Source organism: Callorhinchus milii, unplaced genomic scaffold (assembly GCF_018977255.1).
Source record: "Callorhinchus milii isolate IMCB2004 unplaced genomic scaffold, IMCB_Cmil_1.0 Scaffold5, whole genome shotgun sequence".
In the NCBI taxonomy this organism is placed as follows: domain Eukaryota; kingdom Metazoa; phylum Chordata; class Chondrichthyes; order Chimaeriformes; family Callorhinchidae; genus Callorhinchus; species Callorhinchus milii.
In genome coordinates, this window is record NW_024704746.1 from 38,137,385 (window position 1) to 38,154,008 (window position 16,624).

Genomic DNA, 16,624 nt, shown 5'->3' on the forward strand with positions numbered 1-16,624 from the left:
CTGACATTGTCTGAGAAGAGCAATAAGCCTCAGCTGTCGGCGCAGTAGAACTAGGGCATTAGGGAGGGATTGATGCTGTCGGCCGATGTAAAATAGAAACAGTCTTCCACGTCCGTGTTCTGTCATCACTCAGGTTGAGAGAAGCAGAACTGGTAGCAGAAGTCATCAATTTCAGAACTGTAAGGTTTGTGAGCGAATATCTGTGCTCATTATGGTGGCTGCTCATTATGCCAGTGTTGGTGAACGGAAAATACTCCTGCTAGTTTCACACAGTCTCAGCATCGATCACTGCTAATAAAGCATGAGGTAGATTACGTTTCAAGCTCCCTTTTTGTCTGGTCTAATAAGTGCCTCATGTTCAGAACAGTATCCCCTCTATCAGCATGACTCTTTCCACTCCTAAATGAGATCACCCCAAATGGCTGCCAAATCATTAGCATGTCCAATCGTGTGGTCTTGTGCGCGCCAAGAAGTGGATTGAGACTTTGCAAACTCCTCGAAGGATCTTTAGCAGTCAACAGAGAGAGGGAGAGAGGAGATATTTGGTCCTGTTACGCCTGGGCTAAAATTAAATTCAGAAAGGACAGTATTCAGCCCTACACGACCATTATACAGCCCCCTCTCTTCCTCAAAGTTTTTTTTGGGGGTCAGATTTGGTCCATTGACTCTGCAGGGTCTCTCTGAGCAAGCTGTACTTTTAATCCCACTGCCTTGCCCTATCCCCATACCCTTTCAAGCCTCTAACTTTCATATACTTGTCTACTTCTCTCTTGAAACCCACAATGGACTCTGCCTCCTGCAAATCTCAAAAACGTACTTTGTATTTTGCTCCACATTGTGCCTCTTCCTGTTCCCGTAGTGTTCCTTGAAGATGACCTGCAGGACTGCACGGTAAAACAAGGATTCTGAAGGAAGCTGTTGGCAACAAAAAGGCACATAGTGCAACATAGAGTCACATCTATTGTCGAGTCAGAAACAAGTACAATTCACCACAGACACACAATCGGGGTGGGGTGGGGGGGGTGTGGATTAAGAATGTAATAAGTTTGATAACAAAGTTCTGTAGTGACCTCGACAGATGTTCACAATACTATGCACATGGATGACAGCTGCACCAAAGACTACTTACATTGAATGGTTTATTCAATTGTTTAACTTTCCTCTATGTGCCAAAAGTAAATCCTAGTGGAGTTTGCTTCTCCCGTGGCTTCTGCTGCTATTTACTACAAAACAGACACAGATGGGGTGTCCGTTCTGGAATTTTGGGAGATCTCAACTCTAATGAAGGGCAAATAGCTGAACTCTCTCATATCGTGTCAGAACTCATCCTGCAAAAATAGCCGAGTAACAGTGAGCTGTTAAATTTAATTGAAGGTTATACAAGCTAACAGTTTCTACTGTGAATAAGTGGCTCACCAAGAAGTCACTTTTGAGCTAATTGTATGGAATTATATGTCAAACAAACAGGCCATTCAGCCCAACTTGTCCTTGCCAAGTAATTGTCTTACTTCTGCAAAGCAAAATTAACCAGCTTTCAGTTCTTTTAGATTCATCAATATTAGGTCTCATCTCTTTCTCCAAATCAGTACATATACATGGAAATAACAAACCCAACAGAAACAAAAAACAGTTTCTAATCAAATATCCATCAATGAGTTTGTCACTTCAGCCAAGTGATGATAACATGATGAAGATTTTATATCCTATCAAGAAACAGAATGGAATACACTTCAGAGCTCTGCAGAATATCCATTGTGCCATGTTTGCTCTCAACTCCTCAGTTAAGATAAGCGGTGAGGAATTACTCGAGGGCAGGTTCCCTTGTATCAATCTTATGCTTCAGAAATAACAACATTATAACAAGACACCTTGTCTGGTTGAAAATATTTGTAGTTAAATTAACCAAATTGTTATGGTCTGACGGCCTCACTTTCAAGTCCTTGCGCAAACTATATATACTAATCAAAAAGACTGATTAGTTAAGACTCCGTTTTTTAGTTTCTAGGTCAAATTGACTATCAATTTGAAAAGTTCCAATATCATGCTGTGTAAGAGACTCAGGAAATACACTATAAATGCACTTTCTCTGCACTTGTTTACTATCACATCAACTCATGGGAGTAGCATTAAACTGAAGTACTATGGTGACTGATTTTCAACCCCCCCCACTTGGTCCAAAACAGTTACAGCTCTTATTGTCCAAACACTTCATGTTAATTGCCTTTAGATTTTCTGGGAAACATTACCTGAACAGATGTTGAAAATTGGTACCTTGGTATCACGTTACCTTAACTGTGTGTTGGTCCTGTTGCACTACACTGCACATGATAGAGTGGATGCAATGCACAAATATACACCACACAATCGCAAATGCCTGAGCATCTTTCCAATTGAAGCCACACATTGTAGCTGGCAGGACATGTGGTCACTCAGCATTTGGTATTCGGGCATTCTACTGCAATGCTTAAATGTGGGAATCCACAATGTTACATTGCAGCGTTCACCCCTTTTCTTAAATAAAAAACGGTTTCATTTTGTTTAAAGATTCTTGCTCCTGTCAGAATTCTTGTCAAGTGATACTGTCAAGTCAATTCTTGATGTCGTTAGAAGTGACGAGACACCCCAAGGTAAAGGAAGAAGAAAAATGCAGCAAATTCATCAGGGAGGCAACAGATACCTTTTCTGGATGATTTCAGTGAACTGCCTACCAGTGTGCTTTGTCCCCCACAACCGAAAACCGATGCTGTGTCCAGCAGTTCTATAATCACTTGAGCATTCATTCTCAAATACTTTCTGACAACTGTTAAAAGCCAATGCATGTTCCATCAAACACAGTTATATTAAAGCTCAGGGTAAAGTTGCCATTCGTCACTGGTTGTCAAAGAAAGAAAAGAAACATTTATACTTGCCCCTTGGCCGACCGTCACTCTTTCCAGCGGCTAAAAAAAATGAGAACACAAGCGTGTTGAACTCTGTGTAGAGCGACACCGTAAAGCAATCATTTAGCCAAATCTATACACAATAAACTAAACGGCTGATGTGGAAACATACCAGACATGCAGACATTCTAGCGTTCCGGCCACATTGCCAGACACTGTCTCTCAAATACTGGCTCATGGGAAAGCCCCACGATCCCTGGGAGCAATCTGCAGAGAAAGAAAGAGAAGTTCAGGAAACGAACCTTATCCATCCATTGTTCGGAGCTGTACTTCAAAATATCATTTTCAGATTAGATACCAGTAATACATCAGTTCCATAGTTTTCACCTGTACGCACATAAATCAAGAAATCCATCAAGTCCTCCTGTTACATTAGTTTAAAAAGAACTCTCAACGCCATGAATCCGTTACCATCTGTCAAGGGCTGTTGGGATTATTTGGAGTTTCCGGTCTCTTGTTATTCAATTTGTTACAAAACTATGTTACAACGTTCTGCAATTATGTAACTTAATAATAATAATAATCCTTGTATTTGATATAGTGCTATAACGTCGTTGAGACGTTTCAAAGTGCTTCACAGAATATATTGCTACGCTTGCAACCAGAGGATCCAATATGGAATGTAGATTTTAGTATTATTATACTTTATATTATATTATTATACTTTATATTATATTTTATATTATTATACTTTAATTATATTATATAATTAAAGTATAATAATATATTATAAAATATAATATAATTATATTATTATACTTTATATTATTATATTTTATTATACGTTATATTAGGTTGTTATACTTTATATTAGATATAGATTGACAGTATATTTCTGGGCAGAACACAGTACCTAATTGAGCACTGCAGTGTCCCACAAACAGTCATAGATTGAGGGATCATTACCCCCAGAAAGTGATCCACCAATCGACTAACAACCAGGTTCTTACTTGTTGCAAGGTAAACAGAGGCATGTGGAGTAAAGAAACAAGCTTAAGCTCTCACTCTGTCTGGGAAAACATTATTTCCTGTGCTGCCGAAACCTTATTAAAAAGATTTCTTTTTGTGTTCATGAGGGACAAAGCTGGAGAAAGTAGCATTTATCCCACATTTTGCAGCCAACATTGTAACCACTGTGCTGCCCAGTCAGCACTCAGTAACTGATGCTATTGCAAACTATTGGCAATACCCTACTGTATCTTGTACATGCTTTAGGCACAGTCCCCAACAAGGTAATTCAATAAGAATATATGCAGGTCAGCAAGTGCAGGCTCAAGCCAATTCAAGTGGACACGGTATTTATAACCTTCATTGGATTCCACCCAAATCGTCTGAACTAAAATTGAACAAAGGGAGGATAAATGAAAAAGTCTTTGTTAAAGAGCGCTCTAAACCAAACAAATTGAGCTGTAATTCTATCTTTATAAAGGTAAATATCTGTACACTTGTTGATGTCACTGCCTTAAATGCTTTAAAACCAGATGCTCCATTGATGGATGAATGTGTAAATGTACATTGTGGTGTACTACCAAACAATACAGAGTAAGAAAGGTTCCATGTTTAACCCCTAGTCAGTGCTGGGTTAGGGATGTCATGGCTTTGAGTCCTTAGCCAGAGAAAAATTAATATAACAGAATTGCCATCCTTGCTGGAAAGTGCAAGCTATGATAATCCCCACAGTTCAACTACCTGTTGAGACTGCAACCTTGACTGCTCTCCGTAGGGGAGTGAGGGGGGGGAGGGCTGGATAGGTAAGCAGGTCTCCTAGCAGCTGAGCTTGCTAAAGGTGATATGATTGGCAATAAAATGACCTCTGTGGCAGTCTTGGTTGTCTGGTTCAAATCTACAGTATTTCAGAGCATTGATGATGAGAGACCAAACCTGGCTCATTGGAAGGATGTGGAGAGGTTTTTTCACTCTGTTATCAGGAAATTTCCCTGTGTAGGTGCCATACACACGTGGAACTAGTCTGGTTTGGATACTCTTAAACATGGTAATAGGTTTCTTCACGTGTCAGACACCCGGCTGAACCCCCACCCCAAAAAACCTACAATAAAAATGAATGTAGCTGAGACAGGGATCCAAGACAGCTGCAATTGAGGCAATAGTGCACGGCTTGGGCAAGAACATCATTAAACCCAGTGACTCGCAGGGATTAAACTGTAATGAAAGTCCAAGTAAAACTGTGGAGAGTAACATGAGAGGGTGAAAAGGCATAGATACAGCTGAATCCACAAGGCTGGAATCAAGTTAGTTTTCCTGCTTTTTAATTATAACTATGAATTCTTTTGAGGCAGCTGGGATGAAGTTAAAATTACAAATCTTGTAGTAGAGTGCAGCTTGGATTGGCGATCAGCAAATCTGGAACTAACGTGATTATGTTTTTGGCAAAACGCAGAATCAAGTGGAATTGTCTCAGCTGCACTGATGGTTTTGATGTGGATTTGTGAGATCGCATCTTAACACCATACATAAAATAATATGGCTGTGATTATGGTGCAAAACAGAGTGCTGCCCTGCGACACTAAGGTTTAAACTAACAGGATGGTGAACATAGAGCTCAAAGATTTAAGGGGTACTTGGAGAAAATAAAAAAAACCTTAAAAATATATGGAAACCCTCATCCTGAAACATTGCATTTCTCAAAAAGATTCACTTTGCTTCCAACTTTATTTGTGCGTGATTTTTTTCTGGTTGGAGGAAATAGCTACCCTAATATACAATTCCTTCCTTTCTCTGTAAAGCATTCCTCCCCACACTATTCTGACAATGCAGAAACACATTCAAACTTGGACTGTAAGTACAAATTCACCAGTGGCAAAGGTATTTATTGAAACACCAGTTGTGCTGCTTTCTTACCATGGCGAACTGGTTTGTCCCATTTCAAGCAAGCACATAAAAAGGGAATCAGTATTATTTAGCCTGCTGTGTTGCTTACCTAAGGACACATGACTTCCATTGGTAATGCTCTAATATCAACTCTACAGGAAATCGCAGTACGAGAAGACTGTTACAAGTGTTTTCAATTAGCACATGTGCCTAAAGTGGGCTTGAATGTCATTTTAATGGGAAACACAGACTTGAGTCCCCTCTTCCCCTGAAACAACATCTCAGCAATGCAGACTAGCTACTCTGCAGTGCTGAGCATTGAACTGTCTTCACAGTTTGACAGCCCACGTAAAACAGACCGGGATCTCCATTCAGACTTACAACAGTTTAGCTGTGACTTTGACCCCATTTTCATTTATATTGAGCTGCAGGCCAGTGGTTTGTGATCAGCGGTTTGTGTCTCCAGTGTGTCCATGCTGCAGCGTACATCAAACTCACACTCTGGGACATGGAACAGCAGCCCAACCATGACACACAACCTGACATCATTGAGGGCAGCAGTGAGCCCAGCCAAAACAAGCAAATAATAAATCTTTACTTCAGAAGTGAATCAGACCAGAAAAAAAAACTTGAGCAGGATAAATAAAAGATAAAAGGGGAGGAAGGTGGTGGGGTGTGGGGGAAGGGGTACAAATGGATCATTGAAAGTAAAACCTTTTGTAGGACACAAAATTTCACTTAGTCTTCACCAGTTCTGGTGAACTGTTAAATATTAAATCTGAGATTGTATCAGACAGTGGTGACTTGCTTCATATGTTGAGTTAAGATGTCACTGACTAACTTTATTAATTATACTCTTAGCATGTAAAATCATTTTTGGTGTGGAGAAATTCCATCTGGGTCTAAATTTATACTGTTCTTTCAACATTTTACAACATCCAGGATTTGGCAAATGGTTGAATTCAGTCTCAACTTTCAAGGTTTTCTGTAGTTCTTAAAAGATATCTGCCTGGCTTAGTCGATAGCGAATGTTATCTGCTAGAATGTTGTGGGTTTTAGCCCGATAGGACTTTGAGCTCAGTCTAGGCTAACATAGGAACATAGGAATTAGGAGCAGGAGTAGGCCATTCGGCCCCTCGAGTCTGCCCTGCCATTCAATAAGATCATGGCTGACCTTCTAACCTAACTCCATCTGCCCGCTTTATCCCCATATCCCTTAATCCCTCTATCCTTTAGAAATCTATCAATCTCAATCTTGAATATGTTGAAGGACTGAGCATCTACAGTCTTCTGGGTAGAGAATTCCATAAATTCACTACCCTCTGAGTGAATAAGTGTTTCCTCAACTCTGTTCGAAAGGGCTGTTCCTTAACCTTAAGACTGTGACCCCTAGTTCTAGATTCTCCTACCAGGGGAAATAGTCTCGCACTGTTTACTCTGCCAAGCTCCATAAGAATCTGATATGTTTCCATAAGGTCACCCCTAATTCTTCCATATTCTAGAGAATATAGGCCTAGTTTACTAAACCTATCCTCATAGGTCAACCCCATCCCAAGAACTAACCTAGTGAATCTACGCTGCACCCTCTCTAAGGTGAGTATGTCCTTTCTTAAATATGGAGACCAAAACGCACACAATATTCTAGGTAACACTTCAGCACAATGCTGGGGGAGTACTGAGAGGTGCCGATCTTTGGATGATCCCTTAAACTGAGGAATCTGCCTGTTCGGGTGGACATTAAATAACTTATGGCACTATTCGACAACAGAAGGGAATTTCACACGGTAGGGAATAGAAGGGAATTTCACAGTTGTGGCCTCCCTAGTATCCTCTCTCCCCACCTGAGATTACAGTACTTTTCTCTTAGGTATAGGTTTCCTATCCACATGCCTTAAGGTAGCCAGTTAAAAAAAAAATTCCATTTCCTTCTCTTTATTTTATTGTTCTGAATTCCGCTGAACATTCTCTAGAACTCTCTTCATAGCCCTCGGATGTTTGCTCTTCCAAAGGCCTTCACAACTGCAATATTATTTTTGGCCTTAGCTTTTATTGCAATATCATGTCTAACCATACAATGAGACGTCTAGAAGACTTGAAAAGAGTTGCATCAAAATGCAAGGATTATTATTTTATTATTATGAACAATAGGATCCAAGTGTCGCCCACTTTGATGGAGCTGTCAACATCAAAGAAGTGCCGGCCAGCAGTGGCATGTGCAGTGCAATTGACAAGAGTGGCATGGATTGCAATCCCATGATTGAAATGCTGTGTTTATTTCTTGAGATTGGTGTACATCAAAATAAGCCATATTTTGAAACCAAAATAAACATCTGTCACTCCAAATGAGTGATGTTTGGAAGATTTGCTTGCAGAATACCAACCAGTTCTGGTGGACTGTTAAATATTAAATCTGAGATTGTATCAGACAGTGTCTTGCTTCATAAGTTTCGTTAAGGTGTCACTGACTACCTTTAGGAATTATACTCTGAACTCTGTCTTTTGAGGGACCTGATCTGTCCATCTTACCTCTGAGTAAAATGAAAAGATGAAAAAGCAGGCGTTTGTGAGTTCACTGAATCTAGTTTAATTTTACCAGAATATCAGAACTTGCCTTTAATCTCAACACACGTGTTTTGGGAACCGAGATTCGAGGATAATAACTGAACTCTATGATGAGAATTCAATAGTCTGGGTGTTCTGGAAGAATGAGATCAAATGGGCTGAAGGGCTTTCTTCATCCAAACCAATCTTGACTTTAATTGTGTAATAATGAAATGCAATCTTTGTCTGACGAAGGGTCAAGCCGAGAAAAAATAAGGTGCCATTGGAAATGAACTGACAAATTTGAATCATATGGAAACTCAAGTATTGAGACCATTTTTGGCAGAGAAACTATGTCATGTATAAGTGTTAATACAGTTGTACTGTGCTGAGCGCTGGATGGGAGGTAACTGAAATCAAGTCAGGATCATAATTTGGACCACACAGTGAGGAAAACTCATCTCCTCTGCTGAACAAGATGAAAAAATCACACACGAAATGGTTTAAAGATTCCTAAAACCATAGAAAGTTTAGAGAAGGAGGTAATTTGGTCCATTGTGAACATCCTGGTCCAAGCTCTCTTTCTGGCACTATCTCTATTAATTCCAATTATCTTATTTATTCCTTATATTTTAAGTTTTTAATTTGTATTTTGTAAAAATGTTTCCATTGATTCTTCAAGAGCAGTATATCTTTGATTGCATTACAGCTACCAGTTAATACAACTCACGCAGTACACTGTCTGGAGCTCTCTACATTTCAGCAGCTACCGATTCCATCCTCCTCTGACAAATTATAGCACCAACTGCATTTCCCCCGTACAGGTATTTACTTACCATTGCTGTCAGCAGGTTCTTCATACTCCTCAGAGAGGAGGTGGTAGCAGCAGCCCACACTGCACACAGCTTTGAGCTCTGGTTTGGCAATGAAAATGCGCAGGGTGTTTGAGGCCAGATCACCACACGTGTGCAGGCCAACCATCATTGAATCCTGTAAACAAACAGAGCAGAATTCTTGTTATGTTGCATCTAAAAGCGATTGGCAGATCAACGTTGATCTGGAAATGACATGGAATGATGCAGCACGGAAACAGGTCATTCGACCCCTGATTGTCTCTATACTCCACATAAGTTTCAACTCTCTCAATCCCCTTTCCCTTACACCAACCCACCACCCCCGCCCCACCATTCTTTTCCCATACCCTTCTATTCCACATAAGCAGAACATGGTCTGGGCACCCCACAAAAAATACAGTCAATTTGCTTTACAGTATAATGTGCGAAGCGCTTTGAGACGTCTCAAAGACGTGATAAACCGCTATACCAAATGCAAGGATTACTACAGGGCAGCCTCCTGAAGGTGGCATCTCAAGCGCCAGAGAAACAGCATAGATCTAAATTTAAGATCACCTTCTGCTGCTGATGTTGGTAGTTTGTGGAGTAATTACTCTTAAGACCCATAATAAATTGTAATGTAAGAGAATGAGATTGGTACATTTGATCTCTATGTTTGGGTCAGTCCCAACATTCATCCAGATCAACGTTGATCTGCCAATCGCTTTTAGATGCTGATCACCATGCTCTGTACGTATGAAATCTTACGTTAGGACTTTGTGGTGTCAACAACTCTTCTACAGCAATGGGCTTCAGCTGTAGGAGTTTCTTTGAAAATATTTTCTAAAAACCGACAGCAATTCGGGAATCAAAGTGACAGGACACATTTTTTTCAAAAGTTTTCATTCCCTTCAATGAATATGTATTATGTATTTGTTTGTCATTAAAAAAAATGTAATTTGTTTCAAGACGAGGGAATCATCAAAAAATATTATATTGGACGGAAATTGGAGACCAACCTGCAATGTTGTCGGCAGAGGTGACAAAGAGCTGGTAGGATTCTGCCATCTCGTGGCACTTACCAAGCATTACATCAAATGCTATGAAACTGTAACAATGGGGCTTATTTTGCTCATTATGTTAAGGATAGTGAATTTGTTTATGTTCAGTATGTTAAACTTAGTGAATTTGTTAATGTTCAATTATGATGGGAAAATCCTATCAGCCGATCTCCACCATTCAGTCTGCTTAGTGAGTGGAACAGAGTGGAACTGTTGTTATTCTACCTGTGGGAAATGTCCAATGTTCAGTGCTTAGTTCCTTCTAAATGTCTTAAAACAGATGGTGATATTGGGTGCAAAAAGCATTCCCCATTCCTCAGATTGAGCAGCACCACAGAAATGACACAGTCAGGTAGAAAGGGAACTCTGTCTTCACACCATGCCATATCCCAACTCCAAAGAGTCCACCCAATTTCAGCAGAGTGAAGTCCTCCATTTCCTTCAATAGCTTCTCTAAGATTGCCAAATTGTGGTAGTTATAGACCATGGGCTCACACCAACGAGTATCTGTGTTAGAACTTATCCTTCGGATGAGATGTTACACCAAGGTGCTGTCTGCCTGTTCAGGTGGATTTTAAAGATCCCATGGCACTATTCGAAAAGAGAAAGAAGATTTTTCCGGGGTCCTGCCCTACAATCCCCCAAATAAAATTATTTATTCACTTCATAGTGGTTTGTGGGACATTGCTGTTCATAAATTTGTTACATGTTCATGTACAAATTACACTTTACAGTAAATCCTGTGAACTGCTTTGAGACGTCCTCCCCACTATACCAAGTGCAAGGAATATTATTATTTATTATGAAATAGGAGCCATATGCTTGACCGTGATAGGAAACTTCTGTGCCATCGAGGATAGATTTGTATGAGGCCCTAAAGTAAAGTTGGGCATGCTAAAAAGTTGGGCAATCCAGTCACCGACAACACTATGTTCAATTGATATTGAATTAACATACATCAACACTTGATACTTTAAATAATATCTGACCTCTATGTCTGTGATGATGTCGCTGAGATCCGTTGTTGCGGTAACGTGCTGAGTTAGTGGGGAATACAGGTTCGTCTGTTTCACTCGCTTCGCTTTTGCCGCTAAGTTTGCATTTTTTCTTTTCTCTTTCTCTTCCTCGCACAGATCTTTTTTTTGTCTCGGCGGTGAACCAATTTGCATGGTGCTCATTGGCAGAAGGTCCAAAAAGGCATTCGCATCTTCACTATGTTCATTTTCGATTGCCCCTGTCATCTCTGAGCGCCCATCAAATTCTCCCTTTTCAGACTCTGTGAAGACGCACAGTCGAGGGATCTGCGTGGGTGAACCCAAAGGCTCCATTTCAGGAGGGTTATCTCCCTCATCACCATGGCCAGTGCACTCAACCTTTTCCTTGCAGCTTCCTTCAGTGTTCATTTCCTTTCCTCTCAGATTTTCTGCTCCAGCGCTTTGGCCCAGAGGATTGATCTGACACTGATACACCTTCCAGTATCTTTTTAATTTCCTGTTTCTCTCGTTCGCTCCATTGGTGTTGATGCTGGAAGCATCAATGCCGTACACATTCAGGCCATACTGCATAGACAAGTAGGAGCTCAGATATCCCTTTCCTGATCCTAGATCAATAACCTGGGAGAAATCAAAGCAAACAGATTGAACTAAATGTCATCAGTAGCAACTTCATTATAAAATGTAAGGAACATCAATGTCATTCTTACGTGCATTGACATATATAATAATGCTTACATTTGATTTAGCGCGTTTGATGTCAGGTGGATGTCTCAAAGTGCTTCGTGGAATTTATTGTACAGTGTAGTTAGTGGCTGTGTATCTTGAGGCTGAATGTAGCTTTCAACAGCATCGCAAAGACTTCTATCCGAATAACATCTCCAGCCTCTCTTTCTGAAGCCCGTTACTGTAATGTTCTGTTCATATAGCATATTGGACCTTCAGACATATGACAGTCAGGAACGGATGTTACATAGATGGAGTAAATCTAGATCGAGGTGGAATTAACTCCGTAAGTTTGTTTTCTGACTAGATGTCTTTAAAAATAATTATTGCTATTTTTGGAGCTGAGGAATTAGGATATATGAGAACATTGGAACTGGACTGAGTGGCATGTATGTGCTTCCTTGCTTCCTGTAAAATAAACAATTTTATGTCTATTACAGCTGCAGTTTGTTGGTTTGTGTATGTAGCCCTATTTCATTAATGCAACAAGCCTTAGAATGAGGATCGTTTTCAACACATGAATGCGTCTAAAATGTGTTTTCAAATCCAATGTAAACTCATCTACTGTTATTCTACAGTGGGAACAGAATGCACACTGGTGAGCTAAGCTTATTCCTTGCTTGACAATATGTGAAACAGATTTAATATTCTGCTGTTCCCTATCGTGTATCCTCTATATGCCGAGCATTAAACATTAGACTGTTTAAACCATTTCAACTGGATGTATAAATCATTCTCAGTCTCATACAAACTTAAGATGTAAGCACAGCACACCATATGTGTCTCTATCATTGTTGAGAGAGTCCTGATAAATGTTCAAAAACTGCCAAGTCAGGACATTTCCACACTACTGGGTGGGAAGCAGATGAGAAGACAAGAGATTGAAATCAAACCCACCAACAAAAGAAACATTTAGAATGATGAACACTGGCTCTCTTTGTGGTCTCAGAGTGTGACTGCTTATGGTAACTATATCCCACACGACAGAACAGCTCAGCATGTAAGGCTTGTAGCCTCGTAGATGCAAACACATGAATACACATACACACTCTCACACTCCTTCATACAAACATAGGTTATAAAACAGTATAAGAAGACAGTTTTAATAACTGTACAAGTACGTGATTTTTTCCCTTTTGATGCTTGGAGTTCTTGAGAGAAAGCACAACGCAGGTAATGATCCAGCAATCACGCACGCAGCCAAAAAACAACAGATGGAAAATGAAGGCAGTTAAACTGAAGTTCAACTCCAGTAAGATTTGAACTAAAGCAGTATCGAGTTTTATTTCACTGCAATGTACGGGACAGTAATTCAATCAAGCAATTCTAATTGCATCGTAAACCGCAAGGGTGAAGCTTGAGCAGTTTCTGAATCTCATTGGAGCCGGCAAGATCAAATTACCGCCTTAAAATTGTCTGTTAATCTTCATTAAACAAAATCCAAAGTTTTTGAAAAAACTCTTTTTTCACTATTTTTCAGAAAGTGCATATGTCATGGCTGAAAAGGTATGACAGGTTAATGGAGTAAGGAAGAGACTTTCCGGATAAAATCTGATGCTATACTGGACTATGTAACAATATAAAGTATTACAAATATATTTGTATGGAGGGGATATCGCAGTTGTTTAATAGGAATTGGAAGAATTGAGTATATATAATGCAGAAATTATTAAATGGGTCTGTGAAACATTAGTTTCATTCTCATGGATGAAGCTGTCACTAATAAGTGACACCATGATGAAAAATGCTCCTCGCCCTCCACTCCACCACCAAAAACGCCTGCAATGAAACTTACTCCTTGCACTTGTTCCTTGGCAGCAACTGGTTGGATTTTGTTCATAATGTAATTGGCTGCAACTCAGCCCCAATAAAAATGTCTTTGACTATGAATTTGTCAGATATGAAGTAGAAAATATTAAATGCGGTTTGTGGCAGACAAGCGGATCAACAGGAGACATAATCCCGAGCCCTGCTGCAGGTGCTCTGAACCGGTCTTGTGCTGTGCTACGAGAGCTGCCGTAAAGCAAGGAATGAGATTGAGCTTGAAAGTCACCCCATAATCCCCAACTCCTATCACAGCATTGATCTTGCCTTATTATTTTTCTGGGTTATTAACTCACATCTATCCTTTTTCTAATAAATGAGGAATAACTGTGACTGCCTGGCTCAGTTGGTAGCCATCTCACCTGTCGATTCAAGCTCCACTTTATAAACACTCCAATGTAATGTTGTGGGAGCATTGCATTGTCAGAGTTGCCTTCCTTCGAATGAGACATTGAACTAAATTCTTGTTGTCGTGAACGTTAAAGATCTCATGATATTACTCATCAACAAAGGGGAGTTCCTTCCTGTGTTCTGGCCAACATTCCTTCAGATAAAATTGGTCATTCACTTCATGGCTGATGGAGGGACGTTGCTGTGGGCAAATTGGCTGCATTCGCCTCAAAATACATTCATTACAGTTTACAGAAACATTGTGAAATGTTTTGAGAAGTTCTCAATGTTATAAATACTGTATCAAATGCAAGAATTATTATTGTTAAGGTTGTGGGTTACAGACACAATATTACATTGAAAATTGATAAAAATATTGGCTAAAGCAGAAGTTATCCCCATTAATATTGTGATAAATGTTACAGTAAAGTCCAACATTGCTAGATAAGCCAAAGATCTATACAATGTTCTGTGTTTCAGGAACTCACAATCCTGAAGGAGTAGGAGTCCATATTGCCAATCTCAGTAAAGCTTTCTATTCATTGTAAAGGTGTTTTGGTGCTTAACAATGGCACAGATGGAGGATTTTCACCAACCACTGTGACTCTATAATTTATTAACTTTGACCTTTAGTGTGATACAGAGAAGTCCGTAGATTGACTTAAGTGCTATATACACCTCAAGAGCAGCAAGTTTGTTCTGCAACTGTAGCACTCTTTATTGCAGTATCAGGGCACATATAACATAATACTTCTTTCCATTCTTTGCAAAGTTTTGATCCCACACAAACTGGATTCCAGGTCCAACAAACTCTGTTTCTCTGGGTATGTGTGTGTTCTTTTTAAAAAAATTTCATTCAGTCACTTAGAATCATAGAGTTATACAGCACAGAAGGAGGCCATTGGGCCCATCACGTCTGTGCCGGTTCTTTGAAAAGAGCTACCGAAATTAATCCCACTCCCCAGCGCGCTCCCCATGGCCCTGCAAACTTGTACTCGTCAACTATTCTACCAAATAATTAACTACTTCTCTTAAAAATTGTTATCAAATCAACTTCCACAGCCCTTTCAGGCAATGCACTTGTTTGCATTGCGTTGAATGGCCGTGCTCAATGTCCCAAAATGACTGCCAACCCAAAGTCAATGCAAGCACCTGCAAACACCCAATTGTTTCCATCCAACACAGATGGCCCATATTTTTATTTGCTCCTGAAGTGAACTATTGCCATACAGGGGGAATGCAATTCCAGGGGAATCGTTTGCTCTTGAATTTCACAGGCTATGTTCAATGGAAATAACCAGGTCAATGGGAAATTGCATGCTTTGCTTTTTTTCCCCCCTTCTCTGCCCCCATTGTTTTTACAGGTTTGAACACATGTTGTTCATTTGAATTGATGATAAAACATGCATAAAACACATAAAAATATAGGACAGAGATCACCAACAGCAAAAAGAAACTGAAATATTTTAGATTGTGAAGATCAACCTTTCAACAGTGCAAAATTACACTGGGTTGAAAGAAAGAGAGAGTTTGGCTTGTATCAAAGAAATTACTAACATCAAAAAGATTAGATCTTATGATCCACATTATAAAACCATGGAGACTTATGTCATTGTTTCCATTCGTCAACACTGCAAGTCCTTTTGTATTACAATTATTATCTTTATTGCATAGAACAGTTGGATATACATTACCAGATTTATTTGGAAGATTGTCTGGGTACTAATTTGAAAAATCATGTTCTGGATATCATTCCTGTGGATCAAGTTACTTCCTGGGCATATGTTCAAGAGTATCTCAAGGAACACAGTACTGTATATTGTGTGGTGCTGATTTTGTACAGAGCTAGGCCACTAGCTCACTCACTCACACATACAGTAGGACTTCTGACACCATGTGAATGCTGCTCTGTGTATCTCTGATTCTTGCCTGCTCTGCCAATGTGTGTTTTATAATGAGAAACTCCATTAACTGTGCATAGTGTCAGATAGTATTGAATGAATCTCTCCACCAAGCATCTTACAACGATTCAAGTCTTTCCAGATCTTAAAATACCCCTTTGAACAAATCAGAAACACAGACGCAGAATGAAAGATGGATAATCAAAAAGTAAGTTTTTTTTTTAACTCATGCAAATAATCTTCCAACACTTGAGGCACAAAAATGTCATTAATCAGCACTACACCCAACCTGAGAAAATAATTCTCCCAAGGAACTTAAGAAAGCAAGCAACAGGAAAATGCCTTTCAGCCCATCACCGGCACATTCTCCTCAGACCACTCGAGAGATGATCATTGACTTCACCTCAAATGTTATATCTCCTGGGGAAAGCTTTGCTTAGCGACTGCTTCAATCAAAAAGTCATTCAAAGAAAAGCTCCAGAATTTTTTCTTTTTTCCCATATTTCCACTGTTCAAACTCAACCTTCTTTCCGCCACATGCATTCTCTGCTCCCTATCACCTGCCTCAACTATAGGACAACGCACGTT

The 16,624-nt window shown here is 39.7% G+C and overlaps 1 protein-coding gene across 3 annotated transcripts in view; it reads right to left on the minus strand.

Annotated features, from left to right (window-relative positions):
* mettl25 (methyltransferase like 25) overlaps positions 1 to 16,624 on the minus strand; it is a 32,726-nt gene that overhangs the window by 11,215 nt on the left and 4,887 nt on the right. For 2 of the 3 annotated variants that reach the window (XR_006085152.1, XM_007903781.2), the window contains exons 4-8: positions 11,193 to 11,816; positions 9,146 to 9,299; positions 3,052 to 3,146; positions 2,910 to 2,939; positions 818 to 915 (exon numbers count right to left, since the gene is read on the minus strand). Coding sequence is in view for 2 of the 3 variants with exons in the window: in XM_007903781.2 (XP_007901972.2) it covers positions 818 to 915; positions 2,910 to 2,939; positions 3,052 to 3,146; positions 9,146 to 9,299; positions 11,193 to 11,816 (1,001 nt within the window). In the remaining variant the exon portion in view is untranslated. The remainder of the gene's footprint in view (positions 1 to 817; positions 916 to 2,909; positions 2,940 to 3,051; positions 3,147 to 9,145; positions 9,300 to 11,192; positions 11,817 to 16,624) is intronic. The other variant, XM_042335324.1, reaches the window with a different exon arrangement.